This window comes from Muntiacus reevesi, chromosome 8 (assembly GCF_963930625.1).
Source record: "Muntiacus reevesi chromosome 8, mMunRee1.1, whole genome shotgun sequence".
NCBI classification, from domain to species: Eukaryota; Metazoa; Chordata; class Mammalia; order Artiodactyla; family Cervidae; genus Muntiacus; species Muntiacus reevesi.
The window spans coordinates 24,940,076-24,966,724 of NC_089256.1; the positions used below are offsets into that span (position 1 = coordinate 24,940,076).

General features: G+C 54.6%; 1 protein-coding gene across 4 annotated transcripts in view; it reads left to right on the plus strand.

The window, feature by feature from the left end:
- Positions 1 to 26,649, plus strand: part of COL18A1 (collagen type XVIII alpha 1 chain) — a 97,350-nt gene that overhangs the window by 30,281 nt on the left and 40,420 nt on the right. For 3 of the 4 annotated variants that reach the window (XM_065942804.1, XM_065942805.1, XM_065942806.1), the window contains exon 3: positions 25,931 to 26,478. In XM_065942804.1, the coding sequence (XP_065798876.1) occupies positions 25,931 to 26,478 (548 nt within the window). Of the gene's footprint in view, positions 1 to 12,454; positions 13,929 to 25,930; positions 26,479 to 26,649 lie in introns of those variants that run through there. The other variant, XM_065942808.1, reaches the window with a different exon arrangement.

The following is a 26,649-nucleotide window of genomic DNA, read 5'->3' on the forward strand; positions in this document are numbered from 1 at the left end:
TGTTCACGGCCCACCCTCCAGTGGCAGACGGCTGCTCCGCCAGCCCACCCCAGCCTGCTTCTCTTCCTCTCCGAGGGCTTGGCTCTGAGGAAGGGGCGAGGGGCCTGCCATCCAGGAGGTGCCTGTGGACATGAAGTCGGAAGGGCGGCTGTAGGCGCTGGGGTAGGAGGCTCCGGCCTTAACCGGCCGGGCTGCACATCCCGGAGCGCAGCCTGACCCTGCCTGGAGCGGTCACAGGAGGGGGATGACCGAGCCGGCGGCTGCTCCCTGGCGCTTCCCCCTGCCGTGGGAACCTGGCCATGAGAGCCTGCCCTCCAGTCGGCCATGAAAAATCCAGTTAATGAGCAACCGTCAGGGCCTTAAAAACTAATCAGGCAGCTTGCTGCTTTAAGGTCCCTGCTGGTCCTCTGCGCTCTCTCTGCCCCCCACCCCCGCTGTGGCCCCCATCCACGGGAGCCCAGCTCTTAGGTCCAAGGCCTCCTGACCCCCAGTATGTTCTCATGGGTTCTAGAAGGTCATGGGGGGGGGTACTGAGGCTGCCCTGGGCCTGTTGCGGTGGGGCGGTGCGGGATGGGGACAAGTCCTTGCTCAGAGCTCCCCACTGTCCCTGTCACCGATGGATGGTGCAGCGATGTGACCCTTGGTGGAAACTCCAGTCAAATATTAACTTCCTGGGTCAAGGGCCTTTATTTGAATCGCCAGCTCCCTGGTGCCCTGTTGCGTGTATCACGGACATGACCCTGGAACCGCAGACACCGAAGGCATCCACAACAGGACCCAGGTCTCATGGTGACACTGGCTTGGTTGACCTTAAGACTCCAGGAACGGGGACCATCCTCCCCACTGGCGCAGGGCCTGCCTGTCCCGCCTAGGTGGCCGAGCTGCAGTCTGACCCTTCCACGGGGGAGGCCAGGTCACTGCACAGGACTCGGGGTCCGAGTGTGGGGGGACGCTGCTGGGTTCTTCATCCCCCGCCAGGCGCCCTCCCTCTGCCCCGCATCCTGCCTGGGCACTCACCCCGTGCACCCCTTGCTGTCCAGTTGGTTCGTGTCCTCTCGGTTGACGACTCCTGCCCAAGGCTGACATGTCTCCAGCGCCCAGAGCAGGTTGGGCCCATAGGAGGAGCTCAAGGCGTGTTTGTTGAATGAAGGAAGGACGATGTCCCCCGAGGTGGAGCACGGGTGCACACGGACGTGGTTACACGTTGGGCCCTGAGCTGGAGAGCCCTTTTTCCCTGTCCCCTCTGGGGTCGGCCCACCTCCTTCCCGGGGCTCCTGACGAGATGCAGGATGGCCGTGAGGTTGGTCGATGGTCCTTGTGCAGAGCGAAGCACAAGGCGTGAATTTCGGCTTTGAGCCAGAGGAGCTAAGAACTGGCAATTCTGTGGACCTGACAGGCATCCAGGCCCAGAGAGGACCCCCTCCCCGGGCACAGATGGAGCTCATTAAAAGTAGGAACCTGGGTTTTCTGAAAGAGGCTTGTGATAAGCTTGAAAAACATCATTAGTAGCAAAGACAACTATTGACTATATCCCTGGGTTTTTGTTTTTTTTTTAAAAAAAGATTAAATACTCTCTTAAAAAGGAGTGAAAGTGCACAGGAATTTATAAAGGATATTTTCATTGACTGAATTCAAAACATCAGTCTCAGGAACAATCAAATAAATGCAAATTAAGTAGTGTTAGGGTTGTGTGGTTTGAAAAATGTGACAGTCTCCCTTCACTCTTTTTTTAAACAGCTCTGCTGAGCCATAATTCACATGCCATAAATTCACTGACTTAAAGTGTATGATTCAGAAGGTTTTAGTTCAAAGATGTTTGTAATTTCAGAACATTTCTATCTTTTCAGAAAGAAGCCTTAATTTTGCCACTTATAACAGCATGGATAGACTTGAAGGGCGTCATGCCAAGTGAAATAAGTCAGACAGAAAAAGACTTATACCACTAAAATACATGGTATCGTGTGATACCAGTATAGTGAAGGTGTTGCTCGTGTCCGACTCTTTGCGACCTCCTGGACTGTAGCCCGCCGGGCTCCTCTGTCCATAAGATTCTTCAGGCAAGAATACTGGAGTGGTTTGCCATTCCCCTCTCCAGGGAATCTTCCCAACCCAGGGATTGAACCCTGGTGTCCTGCGTAACAGGCATATTCTTTACCGTCTGAGCCACGAGGGAAGCATACCACATATATGTGGAATCTAAAAAATGCAGCAAACTAGTGAAAATGACAAAAAAAGAAGCAGAATCACAGATATAGAGAACAAACTAGTGGTCACCAGTGGGGAGAGGGAAAGGGGCAAGATAGAGGTTGGGGTTAAGAGTTACACATTATTAGGTATAAAATAAGCAACTAAGGATATATTGTACAACATGGGGTTTATAATAACCGTGAGTGAAGCATAACCTTTCAAAGTTGTGAATCACTATATTGTATGCCTGTAACTTACATAATATTGCACATCAACTACATTTCAGTAAAAAAAGAAACTTTTCAGCTGTCACCCCAGCCCTAACCAACCACTAATCTACTGGTTTACTTTCTATCTTGTTGTTTAGTCTCTAAATCATGTCTGACTCTTTGCAACCCCATGGACTATAGCACACCAGGCTTCCCTGTCCTTTGTCATCTCCCGGAGTTTGCTCAAACTCATGTCCATTGAGTCAGGGATGCCATCCAACCATCTCATCCTCTGTCATCCCCTTCTCCTGCCCTCAATCTTTCTCAGCATCGGGGTCGATAGATTTCCCTATTCTATTTCATGTAAATGGAGTCTTTATGTGACCTTTGTGTGTGGCTGTTTCACTGAATGTCGTGTGTTCAAGCGTCATCTGTGTTGTGGTGTGTGTCAGGACCTCCTTCTTTTCATGACTGAGCCACACTCTGCTGTGTGGATGGACCGCCCATGTGACCATCGGCAGCTGGGGACACTTCATTGTTTCTGCTTTTGGCTGAAGCGAATGGTGCTGTTGTAAACATTCGTGCACAAGATTTTGTGTGGACACATGCTTTCATCTCTCTCAATATCAATCCAGAGTGGAATTTCTGGGACACAAGGTAACTCTGCTTAACCATCTGAGGAACTGCTAGACTCTTCCAAAGTGTCTGCCCATCTTACACTCGGGCCAGGAGGGGATAAGGGCTGTGACGTCCCTGCCTCTCTCCAGCACTTGCAGTTATATTTTTGACTCTCGCCCTCTGAGTGGGTGTGACCCGTATCTCACTGTGGCTCCTGTTTATGTTTTCCAGATGACTGGTGCTGTGGAGCATCTCCTCAGGTGCTTGTTAGCTGTTTCTATGTCTTCAGTGGAGGAATATCTATTCAGACTGTTTGTCTATTTAAAAAAATGGATTTTCTTCTTATTGTTCGGCTGTAGGTGTTCTTTATATGTCCCAGATAGAATCTCTTCTTGAGTATGTGATTTGCAAGTATTTTCTTCCATACTGTGGTTGTCTTTTCACTTTCCTGTGTCCTTTGAAGCACAAAGTTTTTCAGTTTTGATGAAGTCAAATTTATCTATTTTTTTCTCCTGTTGCTTAGGTGTCATATCTAAGAATATCTAATATCTAAGAATCCTTTGCCAAACCCAAGCTTGTGAAGATTTATTCTGTGTTTTCCAGTAAGAAAGAGTTTTTCTTTTACTTTCAGCCCTTATATTTCGATGTTGATCCATCTGAAGCTGACTTTTGTACATGGTGTGAAGTAAGGGTCTAGCCACATCTTTTGCCTGTGGCTATCCAGCCCATTTGTTGAAAACTATTCTTTCCCCATGGAATAGTTTTGGCAACCTTGTCAAAAGTCAGTTGACCATAGATGTATGAGTTTATTTCAAGATTCTTGGTTCTGTTTCACTCATCTATCGCCTGTCTGCATGCCAGTACCATGCTGACTTGGTTGCTTAGCATTTTAGGAAGGTTTGAAATAGGGAAATGTGAATCCTCCAGTTTTATTCTAACCCTGCATGCTGTTCTAACCCAAAACTGTGAGCAACTATATGTTAACAAACTATACAACTTAGATGAAGTGAACACATTTCTAGAGAGACAAACTACTGAAATTCAATAAGAAATAGATTATTTGAGTAGATCTGTAACAAATGAAGAGATTCAATTGGTAATCCATAAACTTCCCATAAAGAAAAGCTCGGCTTCACTGCTGATTTTTACTAACATTTTAAAGAAGAATTAAAACAAGTTCTTCACAAACTCTTTCAGAAAATAAGATGTGGGGGGGGGGGGGGGAGGACACATCCCAGCTCATTTTATGAGGCCAAAACTGTACAGATACCACAAATACAGAAAACTACAGACCAATACTTCTTACATCACAAAAACCCTTAGAAGACTTAGCAAACTAAATCCAGTCCCAGAGAAAGAATTATGTCATGACCCATGGGCTTTATCCCAGGAGTGCATGTTTGGTTTAATGTCTGAAAATTAATGCAATATATACAATCAATGAAATAAAAATCACATGATCATCTCAATAGATACAGAAAAGACATTAGAGAAAGTCCAACACCCTTTCATGATAAGAACATTCAACAGACTAGGAAGTAGGCACTTCCTCAAGTCAATAAAAGGCATTTCTGAAGACCCATGCCTAACATTGTAGTTACTGGTGAGAGGCTGGGCATTTCCCAAAAGATCGGGCCAAGGCAGGGACATCCCCTCTCACCCCGTCTATTCAACACTGTACTCTGTTCACAGATGCTGTGATCTTATTTATGTGGAGTATAATTTATGCTAAAAATTATCACGAGAAATAAATTCAGCAAGTTTGCAAGGATACAAAATCAGTGTAAAAACCAATTGTATTTCTCAATAACTTGCAATGAACAATCCAGAAATGAAATTTAGAAAAAAAAATGCTATTTACAGAAGCATCAAAAAGAGTAAAATATTTAGGAATAAGTTTAACAAAGAAGTAAGTGTAAAACGTACACTCTGAAAACTAAAAACCAACGTAGAGAGAAATGAAGGGAAAACACCGCATGTTCTCGAACTGGAAGACTTCTCATTGTTAACATGGCATCACCCCCTGATACCACCTCCAGCCAGTGCAGCCCCCACCCCATCCCACTGGTATCCTTGTAGGAACTGGCCAACCGACCCTCATATCCATGTGAGATTGCAAGGAACCCAGCATAGCAATCTTGTAAAAGAAGAACAAAGTATAGAAGCACCCCTCGGTTCTTAAAGGAGTTTTAGAGCTTGTAAACATGTCTGCTCTGCTTTGGGGAATGGAGTTTGGATGATTCCCGAAGAGTCTACAGCCTGACTGAGGAAGCATGCTTAGATCTTTTGTTTTGTGGTGACGTGCTAATGTGCTAAGTCCTGTCCGACTCTGTGTGACCCCATGGACTGAAGCCTCCAAGCTCCTCTGTCCATGGGATTCTAAGGGCAAGAATATTGGAGTGGGCTGCCGTTTTCTCCTCCAGGGCATCTTCCAACCCAAAGATTGAACCCGTGTCTCCTGCATTGCAGGTAGATTCTTTTACCACTAGGGCTACCTGGAAACTGAACATAAATGATGTCAATTAAGGGAAATTGGTAATGGTGTTGCCTGCTGGGTGCTCAGAGAAGCTGTGACCTGCTCCCAGCTGGTGGGCAACCGGCTAGGGGGGTTTGAAGGCTCAGCAGGATAACTCCCACGTGTGGCCCCAGGGGTGGGATGTGCCTGGAAAGCAGGTCTGACCCCCCTCTGCTGAGCCAGCTGCATTTCTGGAGACAGGCGGTAGAGAGAGTGCGCCAGGTGGACACAGGAGGTGAGCTCTGCTGTCCCTGTGAACTTCTCTTGTGGGAACATTGCAAACCTGCAGAAAAGGCGGAAGGACTATGTGGAGTCTGCTCACGTGCGCCCTTCACCATGGTTCCCCTTCTTCCCCAGGCCTGTCCATGTCTGTTGCAGGGCCAAACCACGCATCCACGTGTGTGTCCACACTCACATCCCCGTGCAGGTGCACACGCCCTTCTCATTGCTGTGAGCGCCACGTCCCGACCTGTTGCCTGGCCTTCCCGAGTTTCTCTCCTGTAGCGAGGACATCACACCTGTCTGCCTGTTCTCTGACGAACAGGCCATACTCACAGGGCTCTCCAGGTCCCAGTGACATCCTTTATGAAGCTGGCCCTTGTCTCTGCTCGGTGGCCTGGGCGCATTGAGGCATCATGTGGCCCTTGGTGGCCGTGGCTCCTCAGTCTCTCACCTTGGACGGTCCCTCCCACCTCGGTTTCCTGACGCGGATGTTTCTGGACAGTCTGGCCACTGTCCTGTGAAACACCCTGTCTGAGTTGTCCAGCTGCTTCCTCATGTTTAGATTCAGGCTTCGGGGCGTCCCCTGAACAGGCGTGCGCGTGTCCTCCATGTGACCTTCCACCGGGAGCCGGGAACTGGGAGCTGGGAGGGTGTCGGTGTTTGGTGGCTGTTGGGCGGCCCCTTAAGGAAGGTGCCTGTTCCCTGAGCTGTGTCCCTGTCTTGAGCATCTCTGCTCTGCGACCACCTTTCACCTCCTTTGACGACCCCTCCAGCAGGGGGTCTCCACCTGCCATGCTCACCTCTCCAAGAACTGGCTCTGTGGGGGCCGGAGGGGCCGCAGTGTTTCTTGTCACCCTCAGGCCAGTGGTGGGTTTGCGGGAGAGGCCCACTTCTCTGAGTGCAGGGCGATGCTTGATGTGGATCTAGGGGCTGGAGGGTTCCCAAGGCTCAACGTCACCCACAGAGAAGTCTGGGGTGGAGGCTGGGGCTCTCCTTCCCTCCAGGTGGCCCCTTGCCCACCTCTGCTTGACCCAGCCTTGGGGTCATAGCCCTTGGGAGAAGAAGTAGGTTAAATGACGCCCAAGGACAGAGGGGGCAGGGCCGGACAGTCTGGCAGTCAAAAATTAGAGTGTTGCAACGTGCCTGGCACCCTTGGTCCTTGGGTCTGTGTGCGCAGCTCTCACTGGCCGTGTGGCCAGGTGGGTCCTCAGGTGACCGACACCCACAGCGAGGGGAGGTACCCATGGGCCTTGACCTGTAGCCCCGGCTGCCTGGCCTCCCACTGCCTGACCACTCAATATTCCCGGCAACCTGAGGGTGGACAGTGGCCATGAGGAAAGACTGGGGCGGGGCCCCGCCAGTGGTCCGCATAGAGCCTGCCGCCGCCCCACCCAGCAACAGGGCCTCTGTCCCTGTGGATCGAAAGGGTCGCCGTGAAACACAGGGCTGGGGTAGGACGTCTGGACACTCTGGACGCTACAGGCTAGTTGGACACAGAGAGACAAGGGGTCATTTTGGAAGGGCTGGAAGCAGTGTCAACCACGTACAGATCTTTACTGGATGTGCCGCTTCCCCCGGGGCCTGTGCCCCAGCAGTGGGTGCTGGAACAGTTGTTTCTCAAGCCCTCTCCTCAGAGGCCTGGGGACACCTGCCAGGGTTGGCCGGTCATCAGGCAAGGGCCTGGGGACACCTGCCAGGGCTGGCCAGCTCCCGCAGGCCCACGCATATTGAACAATCTCTAGTGTCTGGTCCTCAGGGGCAAGAGAGAGAACCCCAGATGACCTGAGGAGGGGTGCTGGCTTGGGGGCCTTTGGGCAGATGTGGGCAGCCCCAGGCAGACCTCTTGGAGGGTCTCAGGGGAGACCCCGCCCAGGCCCAGGATGTCTGAGGCCCCAGCGGCAGGGCCCCCAAGAGCCGGGCAGACAAGGCCCTCCTCTGAGCTTGTGGCCCTGGACCTCGGTCCTGGACACCCTCATCTCTTTGTTCCTCAGATTACTTCTGCTCACATGTGGGTGTTTGTGCTTTTTAAAAAATGAAAATGAAAGATCACATTATTCAGGAATCCAAACCAGTCCAGCCAAGACGGAACAAACCCTAGTGAACTGCAGGGCAGGAGGCGGGGCGGGATGAGAGGCGGGGCAGTGGGCGTGGTGATGTAGGAGGCGGGGCGGGGCGATGGGCGAGGCAGGGGCGTGAGGTAGAACCTTTCGGAAGTTCTGGGTGCTGGGTCTTCTTCTAGGAGGTGGCGGGCCCCTCAGCCCCCCTGGTGCTTGGAGGGGGAGTGATCCTGAACCAGAGAGACCTGTCGCATAAGGACGGCGCCCAGGTGCCCTCAGAGAGGCCCCAGGCGGGCCAGTGAGGGAGCGACTCAGATGGCTTTGGATTTGGGCATCATTCCGAAGCAAGCAGAAGGCTGAGCTCAGCCCTGTCACATGCAAGTCCTAATGCCCATCCCTGGGTTGTGCAGACCCCAGGGGCGGCTAGCAAACCCCGAGCTGGTGGGACTTCCCTGATGGCCAGGGGGCCTCCCTGGCATTGGAAACCTGAGACAGCCGTGTGCACAGGGGAGTGGGCACAGCGCACCCAGACCCGAGACACGTGTACACGTGTGGGTCCACAGACACGCACTTGCATATACAGAGATGTGCTAAGACACCCATCAGAGACACACAGACACACACCTATAGACACTCAGGCACCCATGCATTTGGAGAGCCCTTTGGGGAATCAACAGGGTAGAAGTGTTTACTTGGTTTGTGCATGGGCGGAGGAGCAAGGAGGGCCTTTCAGCTGGGGGTGTGGGGTGTCCTGGTGGAGGTGGGGTGTTCCTGGCATGAGGAGAGAAGGGAATCCACTTGAAGCTTTGCTAGGGGTCACCTAACACCTGCAAGATTCCCAAGATTTCCCAGAACCTGTGAGACAGAAAGCCACCTTGTTATTCCCAACACCACCTTCATGTCTCCACTGGGTTGAGAATTCTCTTCTATAAATTAAAATATCCTGCTGTATTCGATAGTGTCCAAGAAACTTCAGACAGAATCTCCATGTCCTCCAAGGGTCAGAGGTCACCAGAGACAGTTCTGCAGGTGATGGAGGCGGGGAGGGGGCGGCGGGCAGGCAACCCATGCCGGATAACTTGACTTAAGTAGTGGCAGCGTGGAATCTGAATACAGGAGGACACCAGGTTAATAAAGAGCGGAAGCTACCACACCATCGAGGGGGAAGGGGGGCGTCATCATTGAGGCAGGGCAGCCCTCTCTGGAGCTGCAGGGCAGTAAGTGCAGGGCCTGTGGCCTTGAGGGGTGTGTAAGAGCTTGCAGAAGGAGACCCAGCAGGAACTGTGCTGTTGTTGGCTTCTGGTCCTGGACCCAGTGAATTTCTGGCTCACCAGGAATTCCCGGATCCTGGTCACTCCTAACTGGGGGACCAGAAACATGACCCCTGACCCAGAGGTATTTGTGTTTCAGCCATTTCCAGTGGTTTCCTTCCAAACCCGTTTCCCCTCCTCCATCCCCACGAGCAGCTCAGGGAAGATTATCCGGCCTCCACGTTGAGCACGGACCCTCCGCAGGGCCCTGAGGCTCAGACCCTGTGTGTCCCAGTGGGCTGGCCCAGGCAGGCCTGTGGCAGCCATAGCCAGCAGGGAGCCTGGTCTGCTCCATAGGCTTTCTGAATGCTGCTGTGCCCATGTGCATGTACGCTTGTGGGTGTGTGCATGTGCATGTGAGTCTGTGCACGTGAATGTGTGTAAAGGTGTGTGACCAGGCGGGGGTGGGGGGGGCGGTCTCAGACCAGCACCTCGGCAGGTTGCTTCCCGATGAGAGCCGAGGCCTGGGGCAGAGCCGTGCTGGTGTTCTCAGAGGAGGTGGACGTTTGATGTTCTCAGAGTGCTGGAGGTGACCTTGGCCTCCAGACGGTGGGCAGGAGAAGTGGGGTCTGGCGGGGAGAGTGGGGGTACCTACCGGGAGTGGTGTGGGTACTCAGTGCAGGTGGACCACAGCAGCTCGGTTCCGTGCTCCTGGCTCTCCCAGTCAGGGTGAGGTGAACAAGTGCGTGTGGGGCTGGGGCTACTGAGAGCCCCAGGGAGCAGCTGAGGCCCGGGACCAGGGGGAACAGGGCATCCCTATGCTGACGGCTCAGGGGCTCTCCCTCGACTGGGCCCAGGGTACCCCTCCAGGACGTGCCCGGAGAAGGGGAAGGGCCTTTGGAATTTCTGTCCTGAGATTTTTCCGGAGACTTTTAGGCGTAAAATCACATTAGTGGCAGCGAATAGCAAGAACGTTCTCTGGGCATTTCTAAGAATTCTGGAATGGATGGTGGGACCCAGATGTTGGCTTACATGGTGCTCACCCGCCCTTTTCCAGAGGAGACCTGTGTTCTGCTGTCCTGAACCATGATTTTGACCCCATGCTGCCCAGCCCCCTGGACAGCACTTATCGATAGCATCCTTATCTTGAACTGGGCCCAGCCACAGTCTGGAGTGGACGGGGATCCCGGGGAACTTGGGCAGAGGGCACCTGGTGTACCAGGCATGCAGGGCACACGTGGGGTCTAGCGTGGAGTGTGGTGTGTGTGTGGACCTGTGTGTGTGGGGAGGCATGAGATTGCATGTGATGATGTAAGCCTGCAGGAAGGAACATGTGTGTTTGCCTACGTGAGTGTTGGGCATGTGCTGGCGTGTGTGGGCACGTGTGTAGACCACCTAGATTCCACTTGGGCTCCCGTCTCCCAGGCTCTGGCCCCTGGTCAACTGTCCAAGGAATCCTTACTGTGAGCACTGCTGGCCATGCTGTGTGCAGGCCCAGGGTGAAGGCAGGAGCTGGGCCCCGGCCTGGCGATTGTGGACACTGCTTTACAGACCGCCCATCAGGTGGTCAGCATGGGACAGAGCTTGGAGCTGGTCCTGCCCCGGGGCCCTCTTGTTGGGGGAAAACCCCTCCACCCGTCCTCCTGCAGCAGCCTAGGGCCCCTCCTGGGAGGAGGAGAATTGAAGGGGCAGCATCGAGGGCAGATGCTGGGCGGGGAGGGGGCAGCATCCTCCGAGTCAGACACCCACACCAGCCGTGAGTCCCAGGCAAGGCTGCTTTGGCACTGGGGCCTTCTCCCCACACCCCAAAGCAGGCTCTGGGAGGATGTAAGGTCTTGGGGCCACATTCCTTAGTGTCCTAGACGAGGAATTGTGTCATCTGAGGGCTTTCCTGGTGGCTCAGTGGTAAAGAATCTGCCTGCCAATGCAGGAGACGGGGGTTCAATCCCTGGGTGGGGAAGATCCCCTGGGGAAGGAAATGGCAACCCACTCCGGTATTCTTGCCTGGAGAATTCCCTGGACAGAGGAGCCTGGCGGGCTATGGTCCATGGGGTCACAAAGAGTCGGACACGACTGAGCAGGCAGGTTTGAGGTTTCGTGAAGGAAGGAGCTGGGACTGGGTGAGAGGAGTCCAGCTGCAGGCCGTCCTGGCTTCCCCGGCCTCCTAGCAGACCCCAGTGTGGGACACCCCTGGAAGGGGCACCGAGCGATATCTAGAGGAGGCTGGTGCCCAGGGTCTGCAGGCAGGGCTCACTCGCCCAGCCCTCCTCCCTGCTCTCAGGCTGAGCTCTGAGGAATGGGAGCAATGGGGAGGACCTCTGTTTGTCTGGAGACTTTGATCTCATCAAGTCCATAGTCTCCCTTTGCTTTCATGTAGATTCCCAACTGCCGTGCTGTCCCTTTGGGGCAGTTCTCAAGAGTTGATCAGAAACTCCCAGGCCTGAGCGAAATACTCATGCGAACTCAAACACTGGCAGGGTCACCGGAGACCTTGGTTCCAGTCCATGGACACTGAGGGCTGGTGTGACTGAGCAGGTTTTAAGAGTGAAAGTGAAAAAGAGGCTGTGCTCTCTGACAAGATGGAGTGAGGGAAGCCAGGTGTCCGTGGGGGGACAGAGCCAGGGGGGTTAGGGAGCAGGAGACTCTGAGCAGGCCCCAGGGGCTGGACGCTGACCATTTCAGCAGCTGCAGCAGGAGGAGGGACTCAGAGCAAGCCCAGTGGTTTCTAAGCTCCAGCTTTGCTCCAGAGCTGTGGCCCAAGGCCAGGCTTCCAGGCTTTTCCCAGTTGAAGTGGCTCCAAGTGCAGAGGGTGGTGGGCATGGGGGCCTGGGGGCTGCACCCCACTCTCCTGAGATTCCTAGCCCTAGCTAGGTCAGATGCCCTTGAGGGCCTCTGCCCTGTGCTTTCTCAGGTCTGGGCTCTGCAGGCTGCAGGGTGAGGAAGAGGATCCTTCCTGAAGCTCCAGAGCACGCAGGAGCGCCCCCACCCCCAACCCTCAGGGGACTAAGGTGCTGGCCCGGAGCCCACCCAATTCCCACACACCGGAGCAGGGACTCCATGGCAGTCTGGAAGGGCTCAGGGCTCCTCTGGGTCCCAGCGGAGGGAGCTGGGAACTTCTCTGATGGCTCTGCCGCTGCCCTTTGGCCTCTGGCGAGGGAGGTCTTCCGCTGCTTCTAGAAGTGTGAGGCATTCTTGGGGGAGGGAGTGCTGTCGTCTTGCGTGGAGATTTGCCTGTTTTCCCTCTTGAAGTAGAAAGGTAGAAGGAGGAGCCGCCCAGATGCATGAATGGGGAGCTGGCTGCTGGCCGGGGATGGGTGGGGGAGCAGGAGGCGGAGCAGGCTGGCCCCACCTCCTGACAGCAGAGGCCGCCTGTTGCTCCACGGAGCATACAGCCCCATGGCTCCCGACCCCAGCAGCCGCCGCCGCGGCCACCACAGCCTCCTGCTGCTTGCCTGCTGCCTCTCGGCTGCCCAGGCTGACCTGCTGTCCTGGCTATGGCCCGGGAACAGTGCCCAGCCCACAGCCGCACCAGCCTCCAAGACCCTGGGCAGCTCACCTGTGTGGCCCACGGAGGATACCACCACGCACGTGGACCCCCGGGATGCTCCCACCGACTGGTGGAAAGTCTCTGCCAGCCCCACAACCCCTCTGCAGAGGCCGGAGGCGGGGCAGGGCCAGAGCCCCGCTGGCCCCACGGCCTCCACCGCGAGCCTGGACCTGAAGGAGGAGAACATCGCCGGCGTCGGAGCCAAGATCCTGAACGTGGCTCAGGGCATCCGGAGCTTCGTCCAGCTATGGGACGACGCTAAGGACACCACCCCTGCCGAGAGCTCTGCCAGGGCAGGGACGCCAGCCCCCACGACCCCCACAGACCCCCTTTCCACCGCCCCGGCCAAGGGCTCTGCCCGGGCAGGGATGCTGCCCCCCACGGACACCACGGACCCCCTCTCCACCCCTGGACCCTCCAGCACCCCCCAGGACAGCAGGACCACCCTCCAGCCGAGCACCAGGGCCCTGAGCTCTCCAGACACCCAGAGGACCGAGGCTGACACCCTGCCACTGCCCACCCAGCTGCCGCCCTCCCTGGGCAGACCCTGGTTCAGGGAGTCCTTGGTACCGCCGACCCCAGGTAGATTTTCTCTTTCCTTCGGGCCGACCCGGGGGCCTCCCCGGGGACACCGGCTGCCCCTCGGGCGGCCCCTGCAGCTGGACGGTGAAGGATTCTTGCTTGCGGCAGCCCGTCCCGGCCACCAACACCCTGACAACCGCAGGCCCACGCCGCCTCTACCTCCGCTGGTGACGGGTTCCCTGGGCAGGCACACTGCGCTCTGGGCTCTCTCCTCTGACTCCCCTGCCAAGCTGTCTCACGTCGCAATCTCGGCTCTAACTGTGGACAACGGTGCTTGGTCTCCCCACGTGGCTAATTCTGCGGGGCCTGGTCTTGCTAACAAGTCCACACTGCTCGGGGCTGGTGAGCCAGCTGCCACTGGGCAGCCTGTCCCCACCACCGCTGGCCGCTGCCTGCCCCTGCCGCCCTCCCTGGCCCTCTGCGGCCACCTGGGCATCAGGCGCTCCTGGTGGCCCAACCACCTCCGCCACGCAAGTCGGGAGGAGGTGCAGGCCGCGGTCCCAGCCTGGGGTGCGCTGCTCCGGACCCATTGCCACCGCTTCCTGGCCTGGTTCTTTTGCCTGCTGCTGGCGCCCCCCTGCGGGCTCGGCCTGCCACCCGGCCCACCACCCTGTCGCCAGTTCTGCGAGGCCCTGGAGGACGCATGCTGGAGCCACCTGGATGGGCGCGGGCTGCCACTCCCCTGTGCCTCGCTCCCGGCCCGCGAGGACGGGCTCTGCGTGTTCATAGGGCCACCGGCAGGTAACGGCCCGCCCGCCACCTGCTTTCCCATCGGTCCAGCCGGGAGAGCTCAGCCAGGGCTGCGTGAGCCTGGCTTGGAGGCCCTGCTGGTCCTGATGTCATGCCCTTGGGAGGCTGGATGGGGCCTCCTTTCCAGCAGGAGGCAAAGGTCTGGGGAGGCTGAGAGGCAGGCTCAAGACCAGAGGTCTGTATGTGACAGCAGGTCTCCCCTGGCCCCGGGGTCACATGTCATGTGCGTGTTAGAGAGGGGAAACGGAGGCATAGACAGAGATAGACCACTGATTTCTGGTCGCTGCTCCTGGTCACTGGGCCGCAGTGTCTCAGGTCCTTTCTATGTCCCAGCCTGCATGGTCGAAGGGCCCGCAGGGGTGGGGGCCCTGAAAGTCCAGAGGTCTTGACCACCCAGCGGTCAGTGAGTCTGAGGGGCTCATAGCGGCCCCGCCAGCCAGTCTGTGAGCTCCAGAGCCTCTCCATTCCTGGGCAGGGGGAGGGTCCCTCCTTCCTGTGGGCCGTGTCCCCACCGGGACTGCACCCCAGCACCATGTGGCCAGTAGGGAGTGGACGGGCCACCACGGCTGCTGGGCCCCCCAGCTCCCTCTGCGTCCATGGTGGGGCTGGGCCCTCGCGCGAGCACACTGTCGATTTGCTCCGCTGGCCTGTCCTGTCCTTGCCCCGCTGTGTGTGTCCTGCCCCCCCAGCCCTGTGGTATTGTGGGGAAGAGCCTCGACCTGCTCATTGGTCTGCAGAGTCACTGGGCTTTGGAGTTGGCCCAGTGCGGGGAGGGGTGGCTGCCCTGGACCTCGAGAGGGAGTGTCACCTGCTGGGCTCCTGGGGAACGTGTGTGGGTGATTCGCGGGGTGATGGTGGCTAAACCCTGTGTGTGAGCAGGGGGCCAGAAGGACCTCCTAGGAGCAGCCTGGGCAGGACCTGCTCCAGGAGGGCGTCTGAGGTGTGTGCAGAGCCCAGGGCCTGCGGCGGCCCCTGTGAGCAGGGCCGAGGGCAGAGCGGGGCTGTGCCCAGGCACGTCGGCACAGAAGGCGTTGACTTCACTCTGCGGGGGGCGGGGGGCGTCCGCAGTGAGCCACATGTCCTCCTCCCCCCATAGTCACTGTTCAGAACATCCACACACTGAGCTGGCCTGGGTCCTCTCTGCCCTGTCCCCACCAAGTCCACGGGGCCGGGGCAGCCCTGCAGGGAGGTGTCCTTCCAGGAGGACCCCAGTCCCACCCAAAAGCCCACCTCCTCTTCCTGCCCCATAGTGTGGGGGGTGAGGGTGGGGCCAGGCGTGCCCTCCAGGGCCCTGAACACACACACATCCTTCTGCTGGGCCTTGGGCAGGGCCCAGGTCCCCTTCGGGCCAGAGATCAGCTGTGGCGGGCCTGGGGCTGGGGGCGGGTGGGGGGTGGGCCTCGAGCGGGCAAGGCCCCGGCCAGGCTGCGTGGGGTGTGGAATTTCCTTGACCGCAGCTGGCCTGAGGAGTGGCCCAAAGGGACTTCCCACTGGACATCTGCTCACATTGGCAGGGCCCTGGCCTGTGCGGGAGGCCGTGTTCTAAGCGGAAGCCTGGGAGATTCTCTGTTGCACTCGGATGTCCATCACCCCAGGGACCCACAGGCCCAGGGCTAAAGCATTCTCCCCTCCTCTGGCCTCTCAGTGGCAACCACCCACCCACTCCGGTCCCCTGCATTGGGCTGGACAGTCCCTCTGCCCCTGTGTGCTGGGGAAGGGGCCTTGGGATGAGACTGTCTCTGATTGAGTGAGTCCCTCAGGCTGCTGCCGTGTTGGGGCCACAGGGTGGGCTGGGGGGTGCGCAGGCCATCTCTGGGTGGTGGCCAAGCCACAGGTGCTAGGTGCTGCCTCCCCAGGCCCCAGCAGGTTCCCCACAGGGCTCCACCCCCGCCTCCATGGCACCAGCACCCCCATCTGCCCTTCCTCCACCTCCCAGCAGAGACAGGCACACTCCCCTCATGGTGGTCGGTGGTGCGTGGACAGTTGCCCTATCCTGGCGCTTCAGCCTGAAGCCGCAGCCTTGTCCAGCCTATCACAGCACCTCCCTGGACCTGCTTCCTCCCTGGGAAGGGAAGACCTCCAGGGAGATGGTCAGGAGGAAGCCCTGTGCTGGGCCCCAGTGCCATATGGCCGGTAAGGGAGAGAGTGGCTGCAGCCGTCAAGGCCGCACCAGCTTCATTGTGTCCACGGTCAGGCTGGGCCCTGAGCTGCGCCCGCTCCCCACCGGGTACCCTGGCCCATCGGAGTTAGGCTGGGAGTGTCCCGGCCCCTCCTCTCTCTGTGAGGGCAGCACACCATTGGAGACCCTCAGAATAAAGTGAGTGAAGCCCCACACAGGGAGAGCGGGACACGCCCATCCCAGCTCCTCTGGGTCCCTGCCAGGTGGGCCAGAGAGGGGGCTGTCCCCCTGTGAGTGAGTGAGTGAGGACCGAGCTGGGGTCAGAGGGATGGGGCGGGGGCCCCACCTGGAAGAGGCAGGTTTTGCAGATAAGCGGGCTCAGCCTGGAGGAAGGAGCGTGCAGAGCAGTCAGAGCTCAGAGCGGCCCTTCCTCCTGCAAACCACACACTCTAGCCCAAGGCCGCCCACACCTGCCTCTCAGCCTCTGGGGCCGCTGCGCTTGTCTCATCCTGGGCTGCTTCTCCTCTGCATTAGATTTTCGTCCCAGCTGGTCGTGAGCACACTCATCAAGGTCCGGGCCTCACAGGAGAGGGCTGGACTCAGCGCCCTGCAGATGGAGCGGCTGTGGATTCACACAGATATAGTGTGTGTGTGCTAGGGCCACGGGGACAGATGACCACAGACTCGGGGGCTCCAGTGAACATAGATGTGTAACCTTTGGAGTCAGAAGTCTGAAATCAGTCTCTTGGGGCCAAAAGCAAGGTGTAGGGGGCTGCGTTCCTCCCAGGGCTCAGGGAAGGCTCGGTCTCTGCCTCTTCAGCTTCTGGAGGCGCCTGCATTCCTTGGCTCACCGCCCTCCCTCCATCGTCAAGCCTGTGGAGTCTGCCAGCCCTTCCCAGGCTGCTCTGGCTCCCTCCTGGCTGGGAGAGCTCTCTGCTCAGGGCGTGGTGGGGTCGGGTGGGGCCCTCATCCTGAGGGCTGGAACAGCTGTCACACCTGCAGAGCTCTGGGCTCCAGATGCTGCAGGACCGACATCCTGGATCCTGTTACTTGGCTCCGTTAGCGTGTCTGTGCGCGTGTGTTCGTGCCCACATGTACGTGAGACTCTTACTTTGTGGACCTGGGACCACGTTCTGTGTCTCTGAAAGTTCCCTCTTCCTGCGCAGTCTGGGATGTCCCCCGTGTCACTGGAGGGATGGAGAACCCCTCTCATCCTCCCCATTTCTTCGTTCCTCACATCTTCACGTCTGTGTTAATGACTCGCATGCGGCCTGAGAGCCCCCGTGTGGCCTGGCTTTGGGTACTGGGTGACACCCCACGTTTTGGGTACTGGGTGACACCCCACGTGGAATGCAGAGCCTTCTTCAAGGGCTGCTTGGATGCCATCGGCATATTCCTCTCCCAGATCACCAGAAACCTTCCCCAAGGCCAGTAGGCTCCCCTGTGGCGCTGGGGCCCGACCCAGGGCTCCCTCCTGCCCACCTCCCGGAGCCCCAGGGCCACTGGCTGCACGTCACCACAGCCATGTACTGTGCACCACCAAGGCCGTGCTGCGTGTGTGTGCAGATTCGAGCATGATCAACCTGTCGGCGTGTCCGTGGGGATGTGGGTCACTTCTCCATCCTCTCAGGAGGACTTCCAGCCCGGTGTGTCTCAGAGATACTCGTCCTCTGTGTGCTTCCTCTGTGCTGCTGGGTGAGGATCCCTACCCCCGCAGCCTTCCTGACTCAGTGATCACTGCCACGTGTGAGGAGGGGACAGGATGGCCTTTCTTTAGACACGTGATCAGGTTGTCTTACTGCGGTGGTTGCGTCCCGTCCCGTGGGACAGTGGGAGGAGAGAGAGCCCCAGGACCTGCATCATGAATGTAGACTCTCTCCCCTTTTTTGCTGTGTGCACAGGGCGGGACAGGGCTTATCATGTCTCGGTGGGCTGTCAAAATAACCATCCCCTTTGTCCCACTTAGTGACTTTCATCTAGAATTCTGTTTTATCTGATGTGGTGTTGCAATATTTGCTTACTTTTCTTGTTATCCTTTGCCTGATGTTTTGACCATGTTTTTTTAGAGTTGTTTTAGGTTCACAGCAAACTTGAGAGGAGGGCACAGAGAGTTCCCGTGCAGCATCTGCTGCCCCCATTGTCAGCACCCTCACTTACTGGCCCACTTTCACTGATGAGCCTGCATTGAGCTGTCATAATCACCAGAGTCCAAACGCTGAGTGCTGGACAACATCTTCATTGCCTTACAAATCCTCTGTGCTCCACCCGTGCACCCCCACCCCCACCAATTCCTGGAAACCATCCATCTTTTCACTGTCTTCATAGTTGTGCCTTTTCCAGAGAGTCATATAGTTGGAATCATACAGTAAAAGATTGGCTTCTTTCTTAGTCATTATGCATTCAAGATTCCTCCATGTCTTTCTTGACTTAATAGCTTATTTTTAGCTGAATGATAGTCCATTGTAGGGATGGACTGCAGTTCATTTATTCACTCATCTACTGAAGGGCTTCTTGGTTCCTTCCACGTTTTGTCAGTTATGAGTTGTTATTGTTGTTTAGTCACTAAGTCATGTCCAACTCTTTGTGACCCCATGGACTGTAGCCTGCCAGGCTCCTCTGTCCATGGAATTCTCCAGGCAAGAATACTGGACTGGATTGCCATTTCCTCCTCCAGGGGATCTTCCCCACCCAGGGATAGAACCCGCATCTCCTGTGTCTCCTGCATTGCAAGTGGGTTCTTTACCTGATGAGCCATCCAGAAAGCCCCCAGTTATGAGTAAAGTTCCTAGAAACATCCATGTGTTGGCTTAAGTGTAGAAACAGGTTTCAGTTCCTTTGGGTAAATACCCAGAAGCAAGATTGCTGTTTCCTGTATGTTTGGTTTCATAAGAAACTACTAAACTGTCTTTCCAAGTGGCTGCACCATTCTGCACGCACCCCCACCCCCCAGCAGTGATGAGAATTTCTGTCGCTCCACATCCTCACCAGCGTTTGGTGTTGTCGCTATTCCAGATTTTGGCTATTCTGGTAGATGTGTAGTGATATCTTATTGTTGTTTTATTTTGTTTTTATTTTTTGGCTGTGCCGTGTGACTTGTGGGATATTAGTTCCCCGACCAGGGATTGAACCCATACACTCAGAAGTAAAAGTGAGGATTCCTAACTACTTAACTACCAGGGAATTCCCTTGCTTCATTTTGCATTTTCCTGATGACAGCTGTTGTGGAGCATCTTTTCAATCTGCCATCCTTACCTCTTCTTTGGTGAGGTGACTGTTTAGACCTTTTGTGCATTTTTCAGTCAAGCTGTTCATGTTCTCATTGAGATTTAAATGTTCTTTGTATATTTTGGATAAGAGTCCTTCGTGTGATGCGTGCTTTGCAGGTTTTTTACCCTCAGTCTGTGGCTTGTCTGCTCATTCTCCTAACGGCGTCTTTTTAGAACAGATGTTTTTCATTTTTACGAAGTCCAGCTTATCAGTCCTTTCATGAATTGTGTCTGTGTTTTATCTAAAAAGTCATTGCCAAAAGCACAATCATTAAGCATTTCTCCCCTGTTATCTTCTGGAAGTTTTATAGTTTTGCACTTTACATTTAGATCTGTGATCCACTGTGAGTTAATTTTTGTGAAGGGTGTAGGGTCTGTGTCTAGATTCTTTTTTTTTTCTTCATGTGATATCCAGATGTTACAGCACCATTTGTTGAAAAGACGATCTTTTCCCCATTATATTGTGTTTGATTTTTTAATTCAAGGTTGGCTATATTTATGTGGGTCTCTTTCTGGGCTCTCTATTCTGTTCCATTGATCTACTTGTCTCTTCTTTTGCCAAGACCACACTGTCTTGATTCCCATAGCTGTATCAGTTCAGTTCAGTCTCTCAGTCATGTCCGACCCCATGAACCACAGCACGCCAGGCCTCCCTGTCCATCACCAACTCCCGGAGTCTTCCCAAACCCCTGTCCATTGAGTCGGTGATGCCATCCAACCATCTCATCCTCTGTCGTCCCCTTCTCCTCCTGCCCTCAATCTTTCCCAGCATCAGGGTCTTTTCTAATGAGTCAGTTCTTCCCATCAGGTGGCCAAAGTATTGGAGCTTCAGCTTCAACATCAGTCGTTCCAATGAACACCCAGGATTGATCTCCTTTAGGATGGACTAGTTGGATGTCCTTGCAGTCCAAGGGACTCTCAAGAGTCTTCTCCAACACTAGAGTTCAAAAGCATCAATTCTTCGGTGCTCAGCTTTCTTCACAGTCCAACTCTCACATCCATACATTACCACTGGAAAAACCATAGCTTGGACTAGACAGACCTCTGTTGGCAAAGTAATGTCTCTGCTTTTTAATATGCTGTCTAGGTTGGTCATAACTTTCCTTCCAAGGAGTAAGCGTCTTTTAATTTCATGGCTGCAATCACCATCTGCAGTGATTTTGGAGCCCAAAAAATAAAGTCAGTCACTGTTTCCCCTGTTTCCCCATCTATTTCCCATGAAGTGATGGGACCAGATACCATGATCTTAGTTTTCTGAATATTGAGCTTTAAGCCAACTTTTTCACTCTCCTCTTTCACTTTCATCAAGAGACTCTTTAGTTCTTCTTCACTTTCTGTGATAAGGGTGGTGTTATCTGCATATCTGAGGTTATTGATATTTCTCCTGGCAATCTTGATTCCAGCTTGTGCTTCCTCCAGCCCAGCGTTTCTCATGATGTACTCTGCATATAAGTTAAATAAGCAGGGTGACAATATACAGCCTTGATGTACTCCTTTCCCGATTTGGAACCAATCTATTGTTCCATGTCCAGTTCTGACTGTTGCTTCCTGACCTGCATATAGGTTTCTCAAAAGGCAGGTCAAGTGGTCTGGTATTCCCTTCTCTTTCAGAATTTTCCACAGTATATTGTGATCCACACAGCCAAAGGCTTTGGCATAGTCAATAAAGCAGAAATAGATGTTTTTATGGAACTCTCTTGCTTTTTTGATGATCCTACAGGTGTTGGCAATTTGATCTCTGGTTCCTCTGCCTTTCCTAAAACCAGCTTGAACATCTGGAAGTTCACGGTTCACATATTGCTGAAGCCTGGCTTGGAGAATTTTGAGCATTACTTCACTAGCATGTGAGATGAGTGCAATTGTGTGGTAGTTTGAGCATTCTTTGGGATTGCCTTTCTTTGGGATTGGAATGAAAACTGACCTTTTCCAGTCCTGTGGCCACTGTTGAGTTTTCCAAATTTGCTAACATATTGAGTGCAACACTTTAACAGCATCATCTTTTAGAATTTGAAATAGCTCAACTGGAATTCCATCACCTCCACTAGCTTTGTTCGTAGTGATGCTTCCTAAGGCCCACTTGACTTCACATTCCAGGATGTCTGGCTCTAGGTGAGTGATCACACCATTGTGATTATCTGGGTCGTGAAGATCTTCTTCTTCTTTTTTTTTTTTTTGTGAAGATATTTTTTGTACAGTTCTGTGTATTCTTGCCACCTCTTCTTAATATCTTCTGCTTCTGTTAGGTCCATACCATTTCTGTCCTTTATCCAGCCCATCTTTGCATGAAATGTTCCCTTGGTATCTCTAATTCTCTTGAAGAGATCTCTAGTCTTTCCCATTCTATTGTTTTCCTCTATTTCTTTGCACTGATCGCTGAGGAAGCCTTTCTATCTCTCCTTGCTATTCTTTGGAACTCTGCATTCAAATGGGTATATCTTTCCTTTTCTCCTTTGCTTTTTGCTTCTCTTTTCTTCATAGCTATTTGTAAGGCCTCCTCAGACAACCATTTTGCTTTTTTGCATTTCTTTTTCTTGGGGATGGTCTTGATTCCTGTCTCCTGTACAATGTCACGAACCTCCATCCATAGTTCATCAGGCTCTCTGTCTATCAGATCTAGTCCCTTAAATCTATTTCTCACTTCCACTGCATAATCATAGGGGATTTGATTTAGGTCATACATGAATGGTCTAGTGGTTTTCCCCACTTTCTTCAATTTAAGTCTGAATTTGGCAATAAGGAGTTCATGATCTGAGCCACAGTCAGCTCCCGGTCTTGTTTTTGCCATAGCTGTATAGTAAGTCTTAAATAAGACAGTGTTACTTCTCCAACTTTGTTCTCCTTCAAGTATTGAGTTGGTCTTTTCCTCTCTGTATAAACTCAAAGTTGGTTTGTTGAAAGCCCCAAAATAACTTACTGTGATTTTTTATTTGGATTGTAGTGAATCTATAGGTAAAGTTGGGTAGAACTGATATCTTGACAATATTGTATCTTCCTATCCATGAACATGGACTATTTCTGCATTTGTTTAGTTCTTCTTTGATTTCTTTTGTCAGAGTCTTGTAGTTTTCCTCATGTAGATCTTGTGCATATATTTGTCATACTTATGTGTAGTATAAATATAAATATTTCATCTTGGAGGTGCTAATGTAAATGGTATCATGTTTTAATATCAAATTCTACTTGTTCATCGATGGTATATAGGAAAATGATTGACTTTTGTACATTAATCTTATATTAATCCTACAAAGTTGCTATAATCAGTAGTTCCAGGAGTATTTTTGAATAATTATTTTGGATTTTCTACAGTTTGATTTTCATGTCATCTTCAGATTGACAGCTTTATTTCTTCTTCCCCAACCTATGTGCTTTTATTGCCTTTTCTTGTCTTACATGTGATGTTGAAAAAGAGTGGTGAGGGGGCATCCTTGCCTTGTACCTGGTTTTAGTGAAAAAGCTTAAAATTTCTCACCAGTAAGTATGATGTTAGCTGTAGCTTTTTAAAAAATATTTATCAAGTTGAGGAAGTTCACCTTTATTCCTAGTTTACTGAAGGTTTTACCATAATAGGTGTAGGATTTTATGAAATATTTTTTCTGCATCTATAATACGACCGTGTGATTTCCTCTTCTTTAGCTTATTGATGTGATGGTTTCCATTAATTGATTTCAAATGTTGCTCAGTCACCAAACCGTATCTGACTCTTTGGGATCCCATGGACTGCAGGCTTCCCTGTCCTTCACTATCTCTTGCAGTTTGCTCAAACTCATGTCCATTGAGTCAGTGATGCCACCCAACCATCTCATCCTCTGTCACCCCTTCTCCTTTTGCCCTCAACCTTTCTCAGCATCAGGGTCTTTCCCAATGGGTCAGCTCTTCACATCAGGTAGCCAACGTATCAGAGCTTCAGCTTCAGCACCAGTCCTTCCAATGAATATTCAGAGTTGATTTCCTTTAGGATTGACTGGTTTGATCTCCTTGCTGTCCAAGAGACTCTCAGGAGTGTTCTCCAGCACAATTTGAAAGCATCATTTATTTGCTGCTCAGTCTTAATTTACGATCCAGCTCTCATATCCAAACATGAATAGTGGAAAAACCGTATCTTTGACTAATCGGACCTTTGTTGGCAAAGTGATATCTCTGCTTTTTAATACACTGTCTAGGTTTGTCGTAGCTATGTTGAGCAAACTTATGTACCTGGACTAAACCCCACTGGGCCCTGGCTGCTCTGTTTGCTGGAAGGGAAACTGGCTTCAACTAGGCAAGTCTCCTGATTCCTTGATCTGAGGTGGGTGTGGCTGTCCAGAAGGCCCCAAGCTTGCTTTGGTGCCACCCACTGTGTTCCCAGGAGGGCACTCCTTGGAGCTCCCAGAGCCCGGCTCAGGCACTCGCTAGCTGGAGACGTGCTGGTTTCCACCCCGAGACAGCTGGGCCAGTGCCTTGGGCCAGCGCCTCCAGCCCAGCAGCTGCCAGATCTGCATGGAGGTGTGGCTACAACACCCCCCCGCCCTCACCCCTGCTCAAGATGTCTGTAACTGGAGACTAGAGCAGTGATCTCAGGGCCGTGGCATTCTGAAGATTATTCCTGATGGGAACCACGGAGAATTGCATGGAGAGGAAATGGGAGAACTTTGGGAAGGAGCTGCTCATGCATCTCTGGGGTCCCTGGGGCTGTCTCTGTATCAGGCTATTGTCTTCCAGCCAGGGGCCCAGGGCTGCTGTGTCTCAGCATCCTTAATCAATCTGGAAAAGTTCTAGCTGCCCAGGAGGAAGCATGTGGCTGGGGTACATCCACGCTTAACTTCGGGGACGGCTGAGATGGGGCACCAGGGCTACTGGCACTCAGGCTGCTGAAGGCCCTTGTTCCTTAATCTCAGGGCATCTCCCTGAGTGGACACTGGGGTCCTGGGCATGTCTGATGCAAAGGGACCGTACAGCCACACCATCTGGGTGGACAGTGGTATCCGTCTGTGGGCAGAAAGTGACAGCTGGCCTCCCAGAGCCCGTCTTTGTGAAGGTCCCCTGCCTCAGTGAGGGTCCATCCGCCCTGGGCAGGTGCTGAGGCAGGCCATTGTTCCTTGGGTGCTGCTGTCTGCTCTGACAGTTCCCCACTTTTCGTCTGCATAAGGATCTCACCTACAAGGTGTAGAGTGAGGCTGAAGGGGAGCCCACAATGCGGGAAGTCGGGGCTGCTCAGAGGCAAGACGCCACTGTCCTAGTGGGACTAGTGTGGCAGGTACCGCAAACCCTCATCCTCGTGTGGGCGCTGCTGGTCTCTTCTCTTCTCATACTTTGTCCTTTGGGGACTCTTTGAGAGACACGGCTTGTCTTCGGAAGTTGGGGTCCAGCATGTGTTCCCTCTGCTCCAGGGAGTCCGGGTCAGCTGACCCTGCACTCTGGGGCCGGACTCCAGGCCCTACCACACAGCCGTGTGCACACTCAGCTTAGTTAGGACACCCACACGCCAGCAGCTGCCTCCCAGAAGAGCTGCTCTGCGCACCGCATTTTGGGGGCAGAGCCCACCCAGGTTGTAGGGGGAGGGCCTGGAGAGGAAATGCCTGGAGCTCTTTGCCCCTCTGCCTGGCAGTGTGGGTGTCCAGGGATGTCACTGGTGAGCGGGCCTCTCCCAGAGCTGGTGTTTACCATCCTGTGTTGGGCAGCGACCACAGCCCCTGGACAGAGAGGTGGGCCCTGCTTTCCCCCAACCTTGATGCCTCTGACCCCAGGGGTCTCCAGTCCAGGCTGCTGATGGCACCTGCAGACCTGGGAAGCCGCCCCGTTCGGGCAGGTCCAGGCATCAGGGCTGTGTTCCATGCCACCGAGGGGGCTCCGTACCATTGGGTATCGCTGGAGAATGTGTGCCACTGACCCCCCGAGGAAGGGGAGGGATGTGAGCCCACGGAGAGTTTGAGAGGAAGGATGAGACCGTGTGGGGCGAGGAGCGTGAGCAGTGGGGGAGGGAGAAAGCTGCCCTGCCTTCCCCCATCACACAGCCCTGTCCAGGCGGGGTGGTGGTTGTGGCACCCACCAGGAACACAGGGCAGTGAGCACCAGCCCTGCGAGCAGCCGCCACCTGGTAAAACCCACAGGGCTGGGAGGCTTGGGTGAGGCTCGCTGCACCACGTGTGGGCAGACAGGGGGACCACAAGCCTCAGAAGGGCCCCCAGGAAATGCAGCCCCCTTATCCTCTCCCTTCCTGGGAGTATAACTTTCCGGGCTGTTTCTAGACTCAGCTCAGGGCACCCCTGTGCGGATCTCTCTTTCGTATGTCAGGTTTGTCATGAGACTCAAGTGTGGGAGCGCAGGCAGGGGCCAAGTACCAGTGTGGAGTCTGAGCAAGTGATTGGGAGTGGAGGCCTGATCCAGCTCCTGGTGCGAACTTTAGGGAGGCGCGGTCTACAGCAGGCCACGCCCCTGCCTCTCTCGCCAGGCTGGTTTCGGAGGGTCTCTGCGCCCCACTTGGAGCCGCGAGCCCGTGGGGGTGGGCGTGGTGCCTGAAGGACCAGGTTGCCGTTTGTCCCCCCTGGGGCGGTGGCGGGGGCAGGAGCGAGATGGCCCGGGCCTTGGTTGCCCCAGTGGGCGCGGTCTCACTGTTGTCTTTCTCTCCGCAGAGGGCGAGGTCGTGGAGGTGGGGCTCCAGCAGCTGCTCGGGGAGCCCCCGCCCTGGCAGGTGGCCGTCGTGCACGACCCCGACGTGGGGCCCGCCTATGAGTTCGGCGAGGACGGCAGCGGTGGAGGCCAGGCGGCCCGGGGCCTCCTGCCCAGCGCGTTCTTCCAGGACTTCTCGCTGCTGGTGCGTGTGCGGCCGGCCTCAGCGCGCGCCGGCGTACTCTTTGCGGTCACAGACCCGGCGCAGGCCGTGGTCTCGGTGGGCGTGAAGCTGACGGCGGCGCGTGGGGGGCGGCAGCATGTGCAGCTGCTGTACACGGAGCCCGGAGACACCCACACGCGCACAGCCGCCAGCTTCGAGCTGCCCGCGCTGGATGGTCGCTGGACACGCCTGGCGCTCAGCGTGGATGGCGCCTACGCCAGGCTCTTTGTGGACTGTAAGGAGGTCCAGGGCCAGCCCCTGGCACACTCGCTGCACGACCTGCACCTGGAGCCGGATGCCCGCCTCTTCGTGGCCCAGGCCGGCGGAGCGGACCCTGAAAAGTTCCAGGTAACTATGATGGCCTCCATGCTCCGGGCAGGGGAAGGGAGCTGGGGATGGATGATGGCCACTGCTGCCTGCTGCTGCCAGCAGCTCCAGGGACAGGCAAAGCCCTGGTTACACAGCCATCAGGACCCTCGGCCCGCCCTGCTCCCTCTGGGCGTTCACTCCCTGCTGCTC